Source organism: Entelurus aequoreus, linkage group LG25 (assembly GCF_033978785.1).
Source record: "Entelurus aequoreus isolate RoL-2023_Sb linkage group LG25, RoL_Eaeq_v1.1, whole genome shotgun sequence".
NCBI classification, from domain to species: Eukaryota; Metazoa; Chordata; class Actinopteri; order Syngnathiformes; family Syngnathidae; genus Entelurus; species Entelurus aequoreus.
In genome coordinates this window covers 4,293,087-4,304,990 of record NC_084755.1, presented here as the reverse complement: position 1 = coordinate 4,304,990, position 11,904 = coordinate 4,293,087, and the positions used below count along the sequence as shown (strand labels likewise).

Below are 11,904 nucleotides of genomic sequence, written 5' to 3'. Positions count from 1 at the left end.
GCCAACGAGCTGGTGAAATATGGACAAAGTTTGTCTCTCCCATTTCAATATTGTGTTATGGATCATCTAGTTTTTTGTGTTTAACTGAATACACTAATAAGTTATTCATTTACTTAATAATGAACAGACATACAGTCTGGTGTGCCGTGGGAGATGATGTAATTTCACCTATTTGGGTTAAAAATATTTTTTGTAATTATAGTCTGCAAATGACGTGTTGTTGTTGAGTGTCAGTGTTGTATCGAGTTTGGCAGAGTAACCGTGTAATACTCTTCCATATCAGTAGGTGGCAGCCGGTAGCTAATTGCTTTGTAGATGTCGGAAACAGCGGGAGGCAGGGTGCAGGTAAAAAGGTGTCTAAAGCTTAAACCAAAAATAAACAAAACCTGAGTGCCCCTAAGAAAATGCATTGAAGCTTAGGGAAGGCTATGCAGAACGAAACTTAAACCGAACTGGCTACAAAGTAAACAAAAACAGAATGCTGGACGACAGCAAAGACTTACTGTGGAGCAAAGACGGCGTCCACAATGTACATCCGAACATGACATGAAAATCAACTATGTCCCCACATATAAGGATAAAAACGACTGAAATATTCTTGATTGCTAAAACAAAGTAGGTAGGAAGACATGAAACTGCTACAGGAAAATACAAAAAAAAGAGAAAAAGCCACCAAAATAGGAGCGCAAGACAAGAACTAAAACACAGAAAAACAGCCAACAAGTCCAAATAAGTCAAGGTGTGATGTGACAGGTGGTGACAGTACACCTACTTTGAGACAAGAGCTATAGTGATGCATACTTGGTTATGCTTCAAAGTCATATCCAAAAATTGCGAGAACGACTTTACTGTCAACTGAGTTTCGTTTTTTAATGATTTCTGCTGGTGGTGTGCCTCAGCATTTTTTCAATGCAAAATATGTGCCTCGGCTCAAAAAAGTTTGAAAAACACTGAACTAGAAGATACAGTCTGGTGTGCCGTGGGAGATTATCCAAATTCACCTATTTGGGTTAAAAATATTTTTGTAATTATAGTCTGCAAATGATGTGTTGTTGTTGAGTGTCAGTGTTGTATCGAGCTCGGCAGAGTAACCGTGTAATACTCTTCCATATCAGTAGGTAGCAGCCGGTAGCTAATTGCTTTGTAGATGTCGGAAACAGCGGGAGGCAGGGTGCAGGTAAAAAGGTGTCTAAAGCTTAAACCAAAAATAAACAAAACCTGAGTGCCCCTAAGAAAATGCATTGAAGCTTAGGGAAGGCTATGCAGAACCAAACTAAAACCGAACTGGCTACAAAGTCAACAAAAACAGAATGCTGGACGACAGCAAAGACTTACTGTGGAGCAAAGACGGCGTCCACAAAGTACATCCGAACATGACATGACAATCAACAATGTCCCCACAAAGAAGGATAAAAACAACTGAAATATTCTTGATTGCTAAAACAAAGTAGATGTGGGAAGACATGAAACTGCTACAGGAAAACACCCAAAAAAAGAGAAAAAGCCACCAAAATAGGAGCGCAAGACAAGAACTAAAACACTACACACAGGAAAACGGCAAAAAAGTCCAAATAAGTCAGGGTGTGATGTGACAGGTGGTGACAGTACACCTACTTTGAGACAAGAGCTATAGTGATGCATGCTTGGTTATGCTTTAAAGTCATATCCAACAATTGCGACAACGACTTTTTACTGTCAACTGAGTTTCGTTTTTTTAATGATTTCTGCTGGTGGTGTGCCTCCGTTTTTTTCAACGCAAAAAATGTGCCTCGGCTCAAAAAAGGTTGAAAAACACTGAACTAGAAGATACAGTCTGGTGTGCCGTGGGAGATTATCCAAATTCACCTATTTGGGTTAAAAATGTTTTTTGTAATTATAGTCTGCAAATGATGTGTTGTTGTTGAGTGTCAGTGTTGTATCGAGCTCGGCAGAGTAACCGTGTAATACTCTTCCATATCAGTAGGTGGCAGCCGGTAGCTAATTGCTTTGTAGATGTCGGAAACAGCGCGAGGCAGGGTGCAGGTAAAAAGGTGTCTAAAGCTTAAACCAAAAATAAACAAAACCTGAGTGCTCCTAAGAAAATGCATTGAAGCTTAGGGAAGGCTATGCAGAACCAAACTAAAACTGAACTGGCTACAAAGTAAACAAAAACAGAATGCTGGACGACAGCAAAGACTTACTGTGGAGCAAAGACTGCGTCCACAAAGTACATCCGAACATGACGTGACGATCAACAATGTCCCCATAAAGAAGGATAAAAACAACTGAAATATTCTTGATTGCTAAAACAAAGTAGATGTGGGAAGACATGAAACTGCTACAGGAAAACACCCAAAAAAAGAGAAAAAGCCACCAAAATAGGAGCGCAAGACAAGAACTAAAACACTACACACAGGAAAACGGCAAAAAAGTCCAAATAAGTCAGGGTGTGATGTGACAGGTGGTGACAGTACACCTACTTTGAGACAAGAGCTATAGTGATGCATGCTTGGTTATGCTTTAAAGTCATATCCAACAATTGCGACAACGACTTTTTACTGTCAACTGAGTTTCGTTTTTTTTAATGATTTCTGCTGGTGGTGTGCCTCTGGATTTTTTCAACGCAAAAAATGTGCCTCGGCTCAAAAAAGGTTGAAAAACACTGTAATAAGCTACTACCTTCGGCTACTGCAATTAACTATCAACATAATCCCTCATTAGACACAGCTCGGCAAGTAAAGTTACCCACATTATTATAAATCTTTGCCTTTTAAAGGCATCTAAGTATATCTAATGCGGAATGTTCGCGATCCAAAATTGTGGAAAAGTCAACTAGAGATATTACTACTATATTAGTAGTGTTTGATAGCAGAACTAAACATAAAGAAAGGACAGCAGCTCACATTTGTTCTTTGTTCTTTTGTGGTTGCTATGCCTAAATATAACTACGTAGACCTCTGATTGTGCAAATAAACTAACGTCCTGTTAAGTCCTAATAATAAATATTGTGATTGTTGGTCCAATCCACCGTATTTTCCTTATCGATTTTCATTACAGAAGCTAAAAGCTTAGTTGTTTTGTGGTGCAGGAAAGCCAATTGCTTTATTCGACACGGATGACCTCATTATAGCAACTTTGGTGATATTTTAAGCATCCAGAAAATATCCTTAATAGCAATAACAAACTAGATGAATACATTTCTCGTAGGCTCAACAGCATATACTATATGTTGATACCGCTAGCAAGGATTCATGCTTAAGAACAGAGACATATACAGCTAAATAATGGGACAAAATATACTTCACATCATAAAAACCATAGGAAACCAATCTGTACTGACTGAAAAACATGAACAATCATATTACAGTATCTGTAAAGTATTATTTTAGGTGTTGTTTGTACACAGCGAGCTTGGTATCGTACGTAGTTGCAACAACAGGCATGGTGTGCTGTGTGTGTATCATGACAAATATTATAATGACTCACTCGATGGACAGTTGTCTGTCTGTTCTAGGTGGCCGGGGAAGTTTTTTCAAGTTGACTTTGGGTAAGCACGCCATTTATGTCGGCATAGCTTGGCTCCAATTTCCACATTGACCCCATCAAGTCACGCCGGCCTCACTCTCTCTGCTTCTGTCTGCTCCATACCATGAATTGATTACGTGGACTTTAACAAGTTGAAAAAGTTATTGGGGTGTTACCATTTAGTGGTCAATTGTACGGAATATGTACTGAACTGTGCATTCTACTAATAAAAGTTTCAATCAATCAATCAATCCACCGTTTCACCCTCTGTTCATGATCGCTTCTATAACCCGCAGTTCATCCTCCGTATATTCAGCTTCAAAACGATAAGGTTGTGGGTCCCCATTTGTCCATTTGTCGTCTTCGTTACCTGTTACCCAGTCTGCCGTGATTAAAACACGCTAGCGTTTGTTTCCGGAAGCAGGAACATACCTTTGTTGCCGGAATTCGGAAGCGCGCCGCTATGGAAACGGAAATAAATGCGCTAAGGCAGTGTTTTTCAACCTTTTTTGAGCCAAAGCACATTTTTTGCGTTGAAAAAATGCGGAGGCACACCACCAGCAGAAATCATAAAAAAACGAAACTCAGTTGACAGTAAAAAGTCGTTGTCGCAATTGTTGGATATGACTAGGCCTACTCAGTGGCCTAGTGGTTAGAGTGTCCGCCCTGAGATCGGTAGGTTGTGAGTTCAAACCCCGGCCGAGTCATACCAAAGACTATAAAAATGGGAGCCATTACCTCCCTGCTTGGCACTCAGCATCAAGGGTTGGAATTGGGGGTTAAATCACCAAAAATGATTCCCGGGCGTGGCACCGCTGCTGCCCACTGCTCCCCTCACCTCCCAGGGGGTGATCAAGGGGATGGGTCAAATGCAGAGGACAAATTTCACCACACCTAGTGTGGGTGTGACAATCATTGGTACTTTAACTTTATCTTTAAACCATAACCAAGCATGCATCACTGTAGCTCTACACTGCAAAAAGTGAAATCTAAGTAAGATGAAATATGTCAAATAAGGGTGATATTTGCTTATTTTCTGTCTGATAAGATAATTCTTCTCACTAAGCAGATTTTATGTTAGAGTGTTTTACTTGTTTTAAGGGTTTTGGTCCTAAATGATGTCAGTAAGATATTACAGCTTGTTGCTGAGATGTTATGACCTATATTGAGTAAAACATGCTTGAAACTAGAATATCAACTGTTGCAAAGCTGTGTCATCAACACTCACAAGTATAAAACTACTTTTTTAAAGTCATCATTTCTTATTTCAAGCATGAAAACAAAAACATTAACATGTGACATTTCAAACAATTTTGAACAGAAATAGTTCATGAACATTCACATAAATTCTTCAAAATTACAATTAAAGGCCTACTGAAATGATTTTTTAAAATTTAAACAGGGATAGCAGATCCATTCTATGTGTTATACTTGATCATTTCGCGATATTGCCATATTTTTGCTGAAAAGATTTAGTAGAGAACATCGACGATAAAGTTCGCAACTTTTGGTCGCTGATAAAAAAAAAGCCTTGCCTGTACCGGAAGTAGCGTGACGTCACAGGTTGAAAGGCTCCTCACATTTCCCCATTGTTTACACCAGCAGCTAGTGCGATTCGGACCGATAAAGCGACGATTACCCCATTAATTTGAGCGAGGATGAAAGATTCCTGGATGAGGAAAGTGAGAGTGAAGGACTAGAGAGGCAGTGCAGGACGTATCTTTTTTCGCTCTGACCGTAACTTGGGTACAAGGGCTCATTGGATTCCACACTTTCTCCCTTTTCTATTGTGGATCACGGATTTGTATTTTAAACCACCTGGGATACTATATCCTCTTGAAAATGAGAGTCGAGAACGCGAAATGGACATTCACAGTGACTTTTATCTCCACGACAATACATTGGCGAAGCTCTTTAGCTACTGAGCTAACGTGATAGCATCGGGCTCGAATGCAGATAGAAACAAAATAAATAAACCCCTGACTGGAAGGATAGACAGAAGATCAACAATACTATTAAACCATGGACATGTAAATACACGGTTAATAATTTCCAGCCTGGCGAAGCTTAACAATGCTGTTGCTAACGACGCCATTGAAGTTTGAAGTTTATGAGTGGCTGCTGTTGTTTTTGAGTCTGGTGCGTCTGACCGAGAAAGCACACATGGTTTTGCTAGTAGATACGTATCCAATTTCCTCTCGGGCCTAACAATGACTTGCATTTACCGTCAAGCTACGCAGATCAGGTGGAAAAATCCTAAGACCAATTGGACCATTTCAGAGCCTGCTTAAAGTCTCACACTGAAATCTAAGTAAGATGAAATATCTGAAGTAAGGCTTATATTTGCTTATTTTCTGTCTGATAAGATCATTCTTCTCACTAAGCAGATTTTATGTTAGAGTGTTTTACTTGTTTTAAGGGTTTTGGTCCTAAATGATGTCAGTAAGATATTACAGCTTGTTGCTGAGATGTTATGACCTATATTGAGTAAAACATGCTTGAAACTAGAATATCAAGTGTTGCAAAGCTGTGTCATCAACACTCACAAGTATAAAACTACTTTTTTAAAGTCATCATTTCTTATTTCAAGTATGTAAAAAAATAATTAATCATGACTTTGACACAATTGTGTCTCATAATTAAAACGGATGACAGCCAAATGGACTTTGCTGTTTTATTTTCAATGAAACAAGAGAAAATACGTACTCATATAGTAGTACACTTGTTATTAGTGAGAATATACTTATTTTAAGGTATTTTTGGGTTCATTGAGTTTAGCTAGTTTTACTTGTTTTGGAAAGTCTTGACAAGCCGAATGTTCTTGTTCTATTGGCAGATAATTTTGCTTAGTTTAAATAAAATACCCCTCATTTTTGTATTTTTTTTCTTGTTTTTGAACACTGACTTTTTGCAGTGTAGTGTTTTAGTTTTTGTCTTGCGCTCCTATTTTGGTGGCTTTTTCTTCATTGGGGGTATTTTCCTGTAGCAGTTTCAAGTCTTCCTTTGAGCGATATTTACCGCATCTACTTTGTTTTAGCAATCAATATTTCAGTTGTTTTTATCCTTCTTTGTGGGGACATTGTTGATTGTCATGTCATGTTCGGATGTACTTTGTGGACGCCGTCTTTGCTCCACAGCAAGTCTTTGCTGTCGTCCAGCATTCTGTTTTTGTTTACTTTGTAGCCAGTTCAGTTTTAATTTGGTTCTGCATAGCCTTCCCTAAGCTTCAATGCCTTTTCTTAGTGACACTCACCTTTTGTTTATTTTTGGTTTTAGCATTAGACACCTTTTTACCTGCACTCTGCCTCCCGCTGTTTTCAACATCTACAAAGCAATCAGCTTCCGGCTGCCACCTACTGATATGGAAGAGTATTACACGGTTACTCTGCCGAGCTCTAGACAGCACCGACACTCAACAACAACACATCATTTGCAGACTATACCGTATTTTTCGGACTATAAGTCGCAGTTTTTTTCATAGTTTGGCCGGGGGGGGGCCTTATACTCAGGAGCGACTTATGTGTGAAATGATTAACACATTAGCGTAAAATATCAAATAATATTATTGATCTCATTCACGTAAGAGACTAGACGTATAAGATTTCATGGGATTTAGTGATTAGGAGTGACAGATTGTTTGGTAAACGTATAGCATGTTCTATATGTTATAGTTATTTGAATGACTCTTACCATAATATGTTACGTTAACATACCAGGCACCTTCTCACTTGGTTATTTATGCCTCATATAACGTACACTTATTCAGCCTGTTGTTCACTATTCTTTATTTATTTTAAATTGCCTTTCAAATGTCTATTCTTTGTGTTGGGTTTTATCAAATACATTTCCCCCAAAAATGCGACTTATACTCTAGTGCAGGGGTCACCAACGTGGTGCCCGCGGGCACCAGGTAGCCCGTAAGGATCAGGTGAGTAGCCTGCTGGCCTGTTCTAAAAATAGCTCAAATAGCAGCACTTACCAGTGAGCTGCCTCTATTTTTTAAATTTTATGTATTTACTAGAAAGCTGGTCTCGCTTTGCCCGACATTTTTAATTCTAAGAGAGACAAAACTCAAATAGAATTTGAAAATCCAAGAAAATATTTTAAAGACTTGGTCTTCACTTGTTTAAATACATTCATTATTTTTTTTACTTTGCTTCTTTTAACTTTCAGAAAGACAATTTTAGAGAAAAAATACAACCTTAAAAACGATTTTAGGATTTTTAAACACATATACCTTTTTACCTTTTAAATTCCTTCCTCTTCTTTCCTGAAAATTTAAATCAATGTTCAAGTAACATTTTTTTTTTATTGTAAAGAATAATAAATACATTTTAATTTAATTCTTCATTTTAGCTTCTGTTTTTTCGACGAAGAATATTTGTGAATTATTTCTTCAAACTTATTATGATTAAAATTCAAAAAAAAAATTCTGGCAAATCTAGAAAATCTGTAGATTCAAATTTAAATCTTATTTCAGAAGAAGAAATAATGATTTGTCTTTGTTAGAAATATAGTTTGGTCCAATTTGTTATATATTCTAACAAAGTGTAGATTGGATTTTAACCTATTTAAAACATGTCATCAAAATTCTAAAATGAATCTTAATCAGGAAAAATTACTTTTGATGTTCCATAAATTATTTTTTTAATTTTTTCAAAAAGATTCGAATTAGCTAGTTTTTTCTTCTTTTTTTCAGTTGAATTTTGAATTTTAAAGAGTCGAAATTGAAGATAAACTATGTTTCAAAATGTAATTGTCATTTTTTTCGTGTTTTCTCCTCTGTTAAACCGTTCAATTAAGTGTAAATATCATTAATTATTAATAATAACATAGAGTTAAAGGTAAATTGAGCAAATTGGCTATTTCTGGCAATTTATTTAAGTGTGTATCAAACTGGTATCCCTTCGCATTAATCAGTACCCAAGAAGTAGCTCTTGGTTTCAAAAAGGTTGGTGACCCCTGCTCTAGTGTGACTTATATATGTTTTTTTCCTTCTTTATTATGCATTTTCGGCCGGTGCGATTTATACTCCGGAGCGATTTATACTCCGGAGCGATTTATACTCCGAAAAATACGGTAATTACTGGTTTGCAAAAAACATTTTCAACCCAAATAGGTGAAATTAGATCATCTCCCACGGCACACCAGACTGTATCTCACGGCACACTAGTGTGCCACGGCACAGTGGTTGAAAAACACTGCACTAAGGAAAGAAGTTCCTTTAACGCGCCCTATAATCCGGTGCGCCTTATATATGAAAAAAGCTCCAAAATAGACCATTCATCGGCAGTGCGCCTTATAACCCAGAAAATATGGTAGTGTGCAATCAAAAAGAGCCCAGTGGAATATGTTGTGATCGTCAACCACCATTCATTTGCATGTGAAGTATCAAAACGAAGATGATACATCCCATGTTGTGCATCTGCAGGTACACATTGAGATCCACTGAGGGGCTCGATGACTTCGCCCAGACTGAACGCCAAGCGTCATCTCTTCCGTCTCGATGAGGATGATGACTGCGCTCGCACTGCCAGCCAGGTGACGAAGGCACCTCAGACCTTTTACTCGGGCCTTCAGGCCAAAAGTCCAGTGCCTTTTGCAGGGGGGAGGAAGGCAGCGTCGGGCCGGCGTGAGAGGGGGGTGGGGGGGGGGGGGAATGGTAATGTTGAAGATTCAGGAGCTGCTCAAGTTTTTTGCCCCCCAGCATGACACACTGCCTTTTGTCCATAACATGTATATGTCCTGCAGTCAAATATCGATGGACTCTCTCAGTACAACGCCATAAATGCAATGTCTGCACAAGCATGACTTATTTTATTTGTATTTTTTACTTGAATTGAGGTATGTAGCTGTAGAGGCAAGTACATCGGCTACCTCGCCCCCGAGCGCCCCCTACTGGAAGCTTTCGGTGAAGGAAAGGCAGCATGTTGTGGTCACACTCGCTGTTGTTCTCCATGTCATCTGTACTGGAAATTGGCATTCACAAACATAATAACGTGCGTTTTTTTTGGTCGTTAAGTGTTATTTCTGTGAGTGTTTGTAAGGATGAGGTGGAAAAAATGAAGAATGAATTTGTAAAGCAATAAATTCATGAAATCAACCAAGTCTAGCTCATTTAAAAAAACTAATGATCCTATCTTCTAACCATTTTCTTTTTACCCTTTAAGCACATTAGAGTGGCAGGTAAGATGGAGTCTATGCCTTTGAGGGAGAGGTGGTGCACAACACCTTGAACTGGTCACCAGCCAATCGTAGGACACATTTGAGTCTGCAGTTATTCTAATGTGCATGTTTTTGGGATGTGGGAGGAAGGCCACGGATGCATGGGGAGAACATGGAGATTCGAACCCTCAATCTCCAGATTGTGAGGCAAACATGCTAAACACTTGGTCTAAACTTCAGGAGATTACTAAAGACAAGACACCAATTAAAGGCTCAGGAAGAACTTTTTGGATAAGGGTGCAAATGATATTAAACTAAATATGTTATACATTTTTGTGAGATACCAAATTTAAGGTTTTTATTAAATTTTTTAATTGAGCTATTGAAACAAATTAACTTTCACATGTACCGTAATTTCCGGACTATAAGCCGCACCTGACTATAAGCCGCACCAGCTAAATTTAGGGGAAAATACAGATTGCTCCATATATAAGCCGCACCCGACCATAAGCCGCAGGGTTTTGATGTGTAATTAGCGTAGTATATAGGGGTTCCTGCTACCACGGAGGGGATTGTCGGGACAGAGATGACTGTTTGGGAACGCAATTTTTTAACATGTACAAGACAAAATTTCATTTTCGGCACAATTGCATCGCATCTCATAAGCTTGACAGCACACTGTGTCCAATATTTTCACAAAGATAAAATAAGTCATATTTTTGGTTCATTTAATAGTTAAAACAAATTTACATTATTGCAATCAGTTGATAAAACATTGTCCTTTACAATTATAAAATATTTTTACAGAAATCTACTACTCTGCTTGCATGTCAGCAGACTGGGGTAGATCCTGCTGAAATCTATGTATTCCATGAATAGAGAATCCTTTTGAATCGGGAAAAAATCATTTTTGAATCGAGAATCGTGTTGAATTGAAAAAAAAAATCGATTTTGAATCGAATCGTGACCCCAACAATCGATATTGAATCGAATCGTGGGACACCCAAAGATTCACAGCCCTAATATATATGTACACTACCGTTCAAAAGTTTGGGGTCACCCAAACAATTTTGTGGAATAGCCTTCATTTCTAAGAACAAGAATAGACTGTCGAGTTTCAGATGAAAGTTCTCTTTTTCTGGCCATTTTGAGCGCTTAATTGACCCCACAAATGTGATGCTCCAGAAACTCAATCTGCTCAAAGGAAGGTCCGTTTTGTAGCTTCTGTAACGAGCTAAACTGTTTTCAGATGTGTGAACATGATTGCACAAGGGTTTTGTAATCATCAATTAGCCTTCTGAGCCAATGAGCAAACACATTGTACCATTAGAACACTGGAGTGATAGTTGCTGCAAATGGGCCTCTATACACCTATGTAGATATTGCACCAAAAACCAGACATTTGCAGCTAGAATAGTCATTTACCACATTAGCAATGTATAGAGTGTATTTCTTTCAAGTTAAGACTAGTTTAAAGTTATCTTCATTGAAAAGTACAGTGCTTTTCCTTCAAAAATAAGGACATTTCAATGTGACCCCAAACTTTTGAACGGTAGTGTATGTATGTATGTATGTGTGTATATATATGTGTGTATATATTCTTACTTGCTTTCTTGCTGGCTCCTCTTCTGTTAGAAGATAGGGGTCCATGGTCCCTAAGAATGATGTGCTCTGTAGTGACTGTACAAGCCAATACGAGCTTTGAAGTTTCTGCCGCATATGGGACAGATCAGACCAGGTGGTAATATACATTTTGACATGACTCTTCTTTCCAGTCTCCTCCTTCTTTTTTCAAGAATCATAGATGTTCTTTTCTCCTCATACTTTGTCACTCCTTCACTGACTACAGTTCTCCATTTAATTCTGTCTTTTGCTAGGTCTTCCCAGTATGTAGTATCTATTTCACATTGTTTCAAAGTCTTTAAGCAATCCTTGTAGCGTTTTCTCTGCCCGCCAACATTTCTTTTCCCTTCATTTAGCTGACAGTGCAACATCTGTTTTGGCAGTCTGTCGTCATTCATCCGTACGACATGCCCTGTCCATCGTAGTTGGTATTTAACAATTGTACTCTCTACACTGGGAAGCATGGCCTGTTCAAGTACACTGATGTTTGTTCTCATATCTTGCCACTTAATATTCATCATCTGGCGTAGATATCGCTGTTTGAAACCTTTCAAGTGCTGTGATGTGTCTTTGATATGCTGTCCATGCCTCTGAACCATATAGCAAAGTTGT

The 11,904-nt window shown here is 38.3% G+C and overlaps 1 protein-coding gene and 1 long non-coding RNA gene across 2 annotated transcripts in view; one reads left to right on the top strand and one right to left on the bottom strand.

Annotated features, from left to right (window-relative positions):
* LOC133642432 (small integral membrane protein 10-like protein 2A) overlaps window positions 1–9,584 on the top strand; it is an 11,113-nt gene extending 1,529 nt beyond the window's left edge. Inside the window, exon 2 of the mRNA XM_062036608.1 lies at window positions 8,936–9,584. Within this exon, the coding sequence (XP_061892592.1) occupies window positions 8,936–8,956 (21 nt within the window). The 3' untranslated portion in view covers window positions 8,957–9,584. The remainder of the gene's footprint in view (window positions 1–8,935) is intronic.
* The window catches only part of LOC133642433 (uncharacterized), a 13,176-nt gene extending 1,427 nt beyond the window's left edge, over window positions 1–11,749 (bottom strand). The window contains exons 1-2 of the long non-coding RNA XR_009824514.1: window positions 11,275–11,749; window positions 1–9 (exon numbers count right to left, since the gene is read on the bottom strand). The exon at window positions 1–9 is cut by the window's left edge and continues 249 nt beyond it. This is a non-coding gene — a long non-coding RNA (uncharacterized LOC133642433). The remainder of the gene's footprint in view (window positions 10–11,274) is intronic.
* Between the last annotated feature and the right edge of the window lie 155 nt (window positions 11,750–11,904).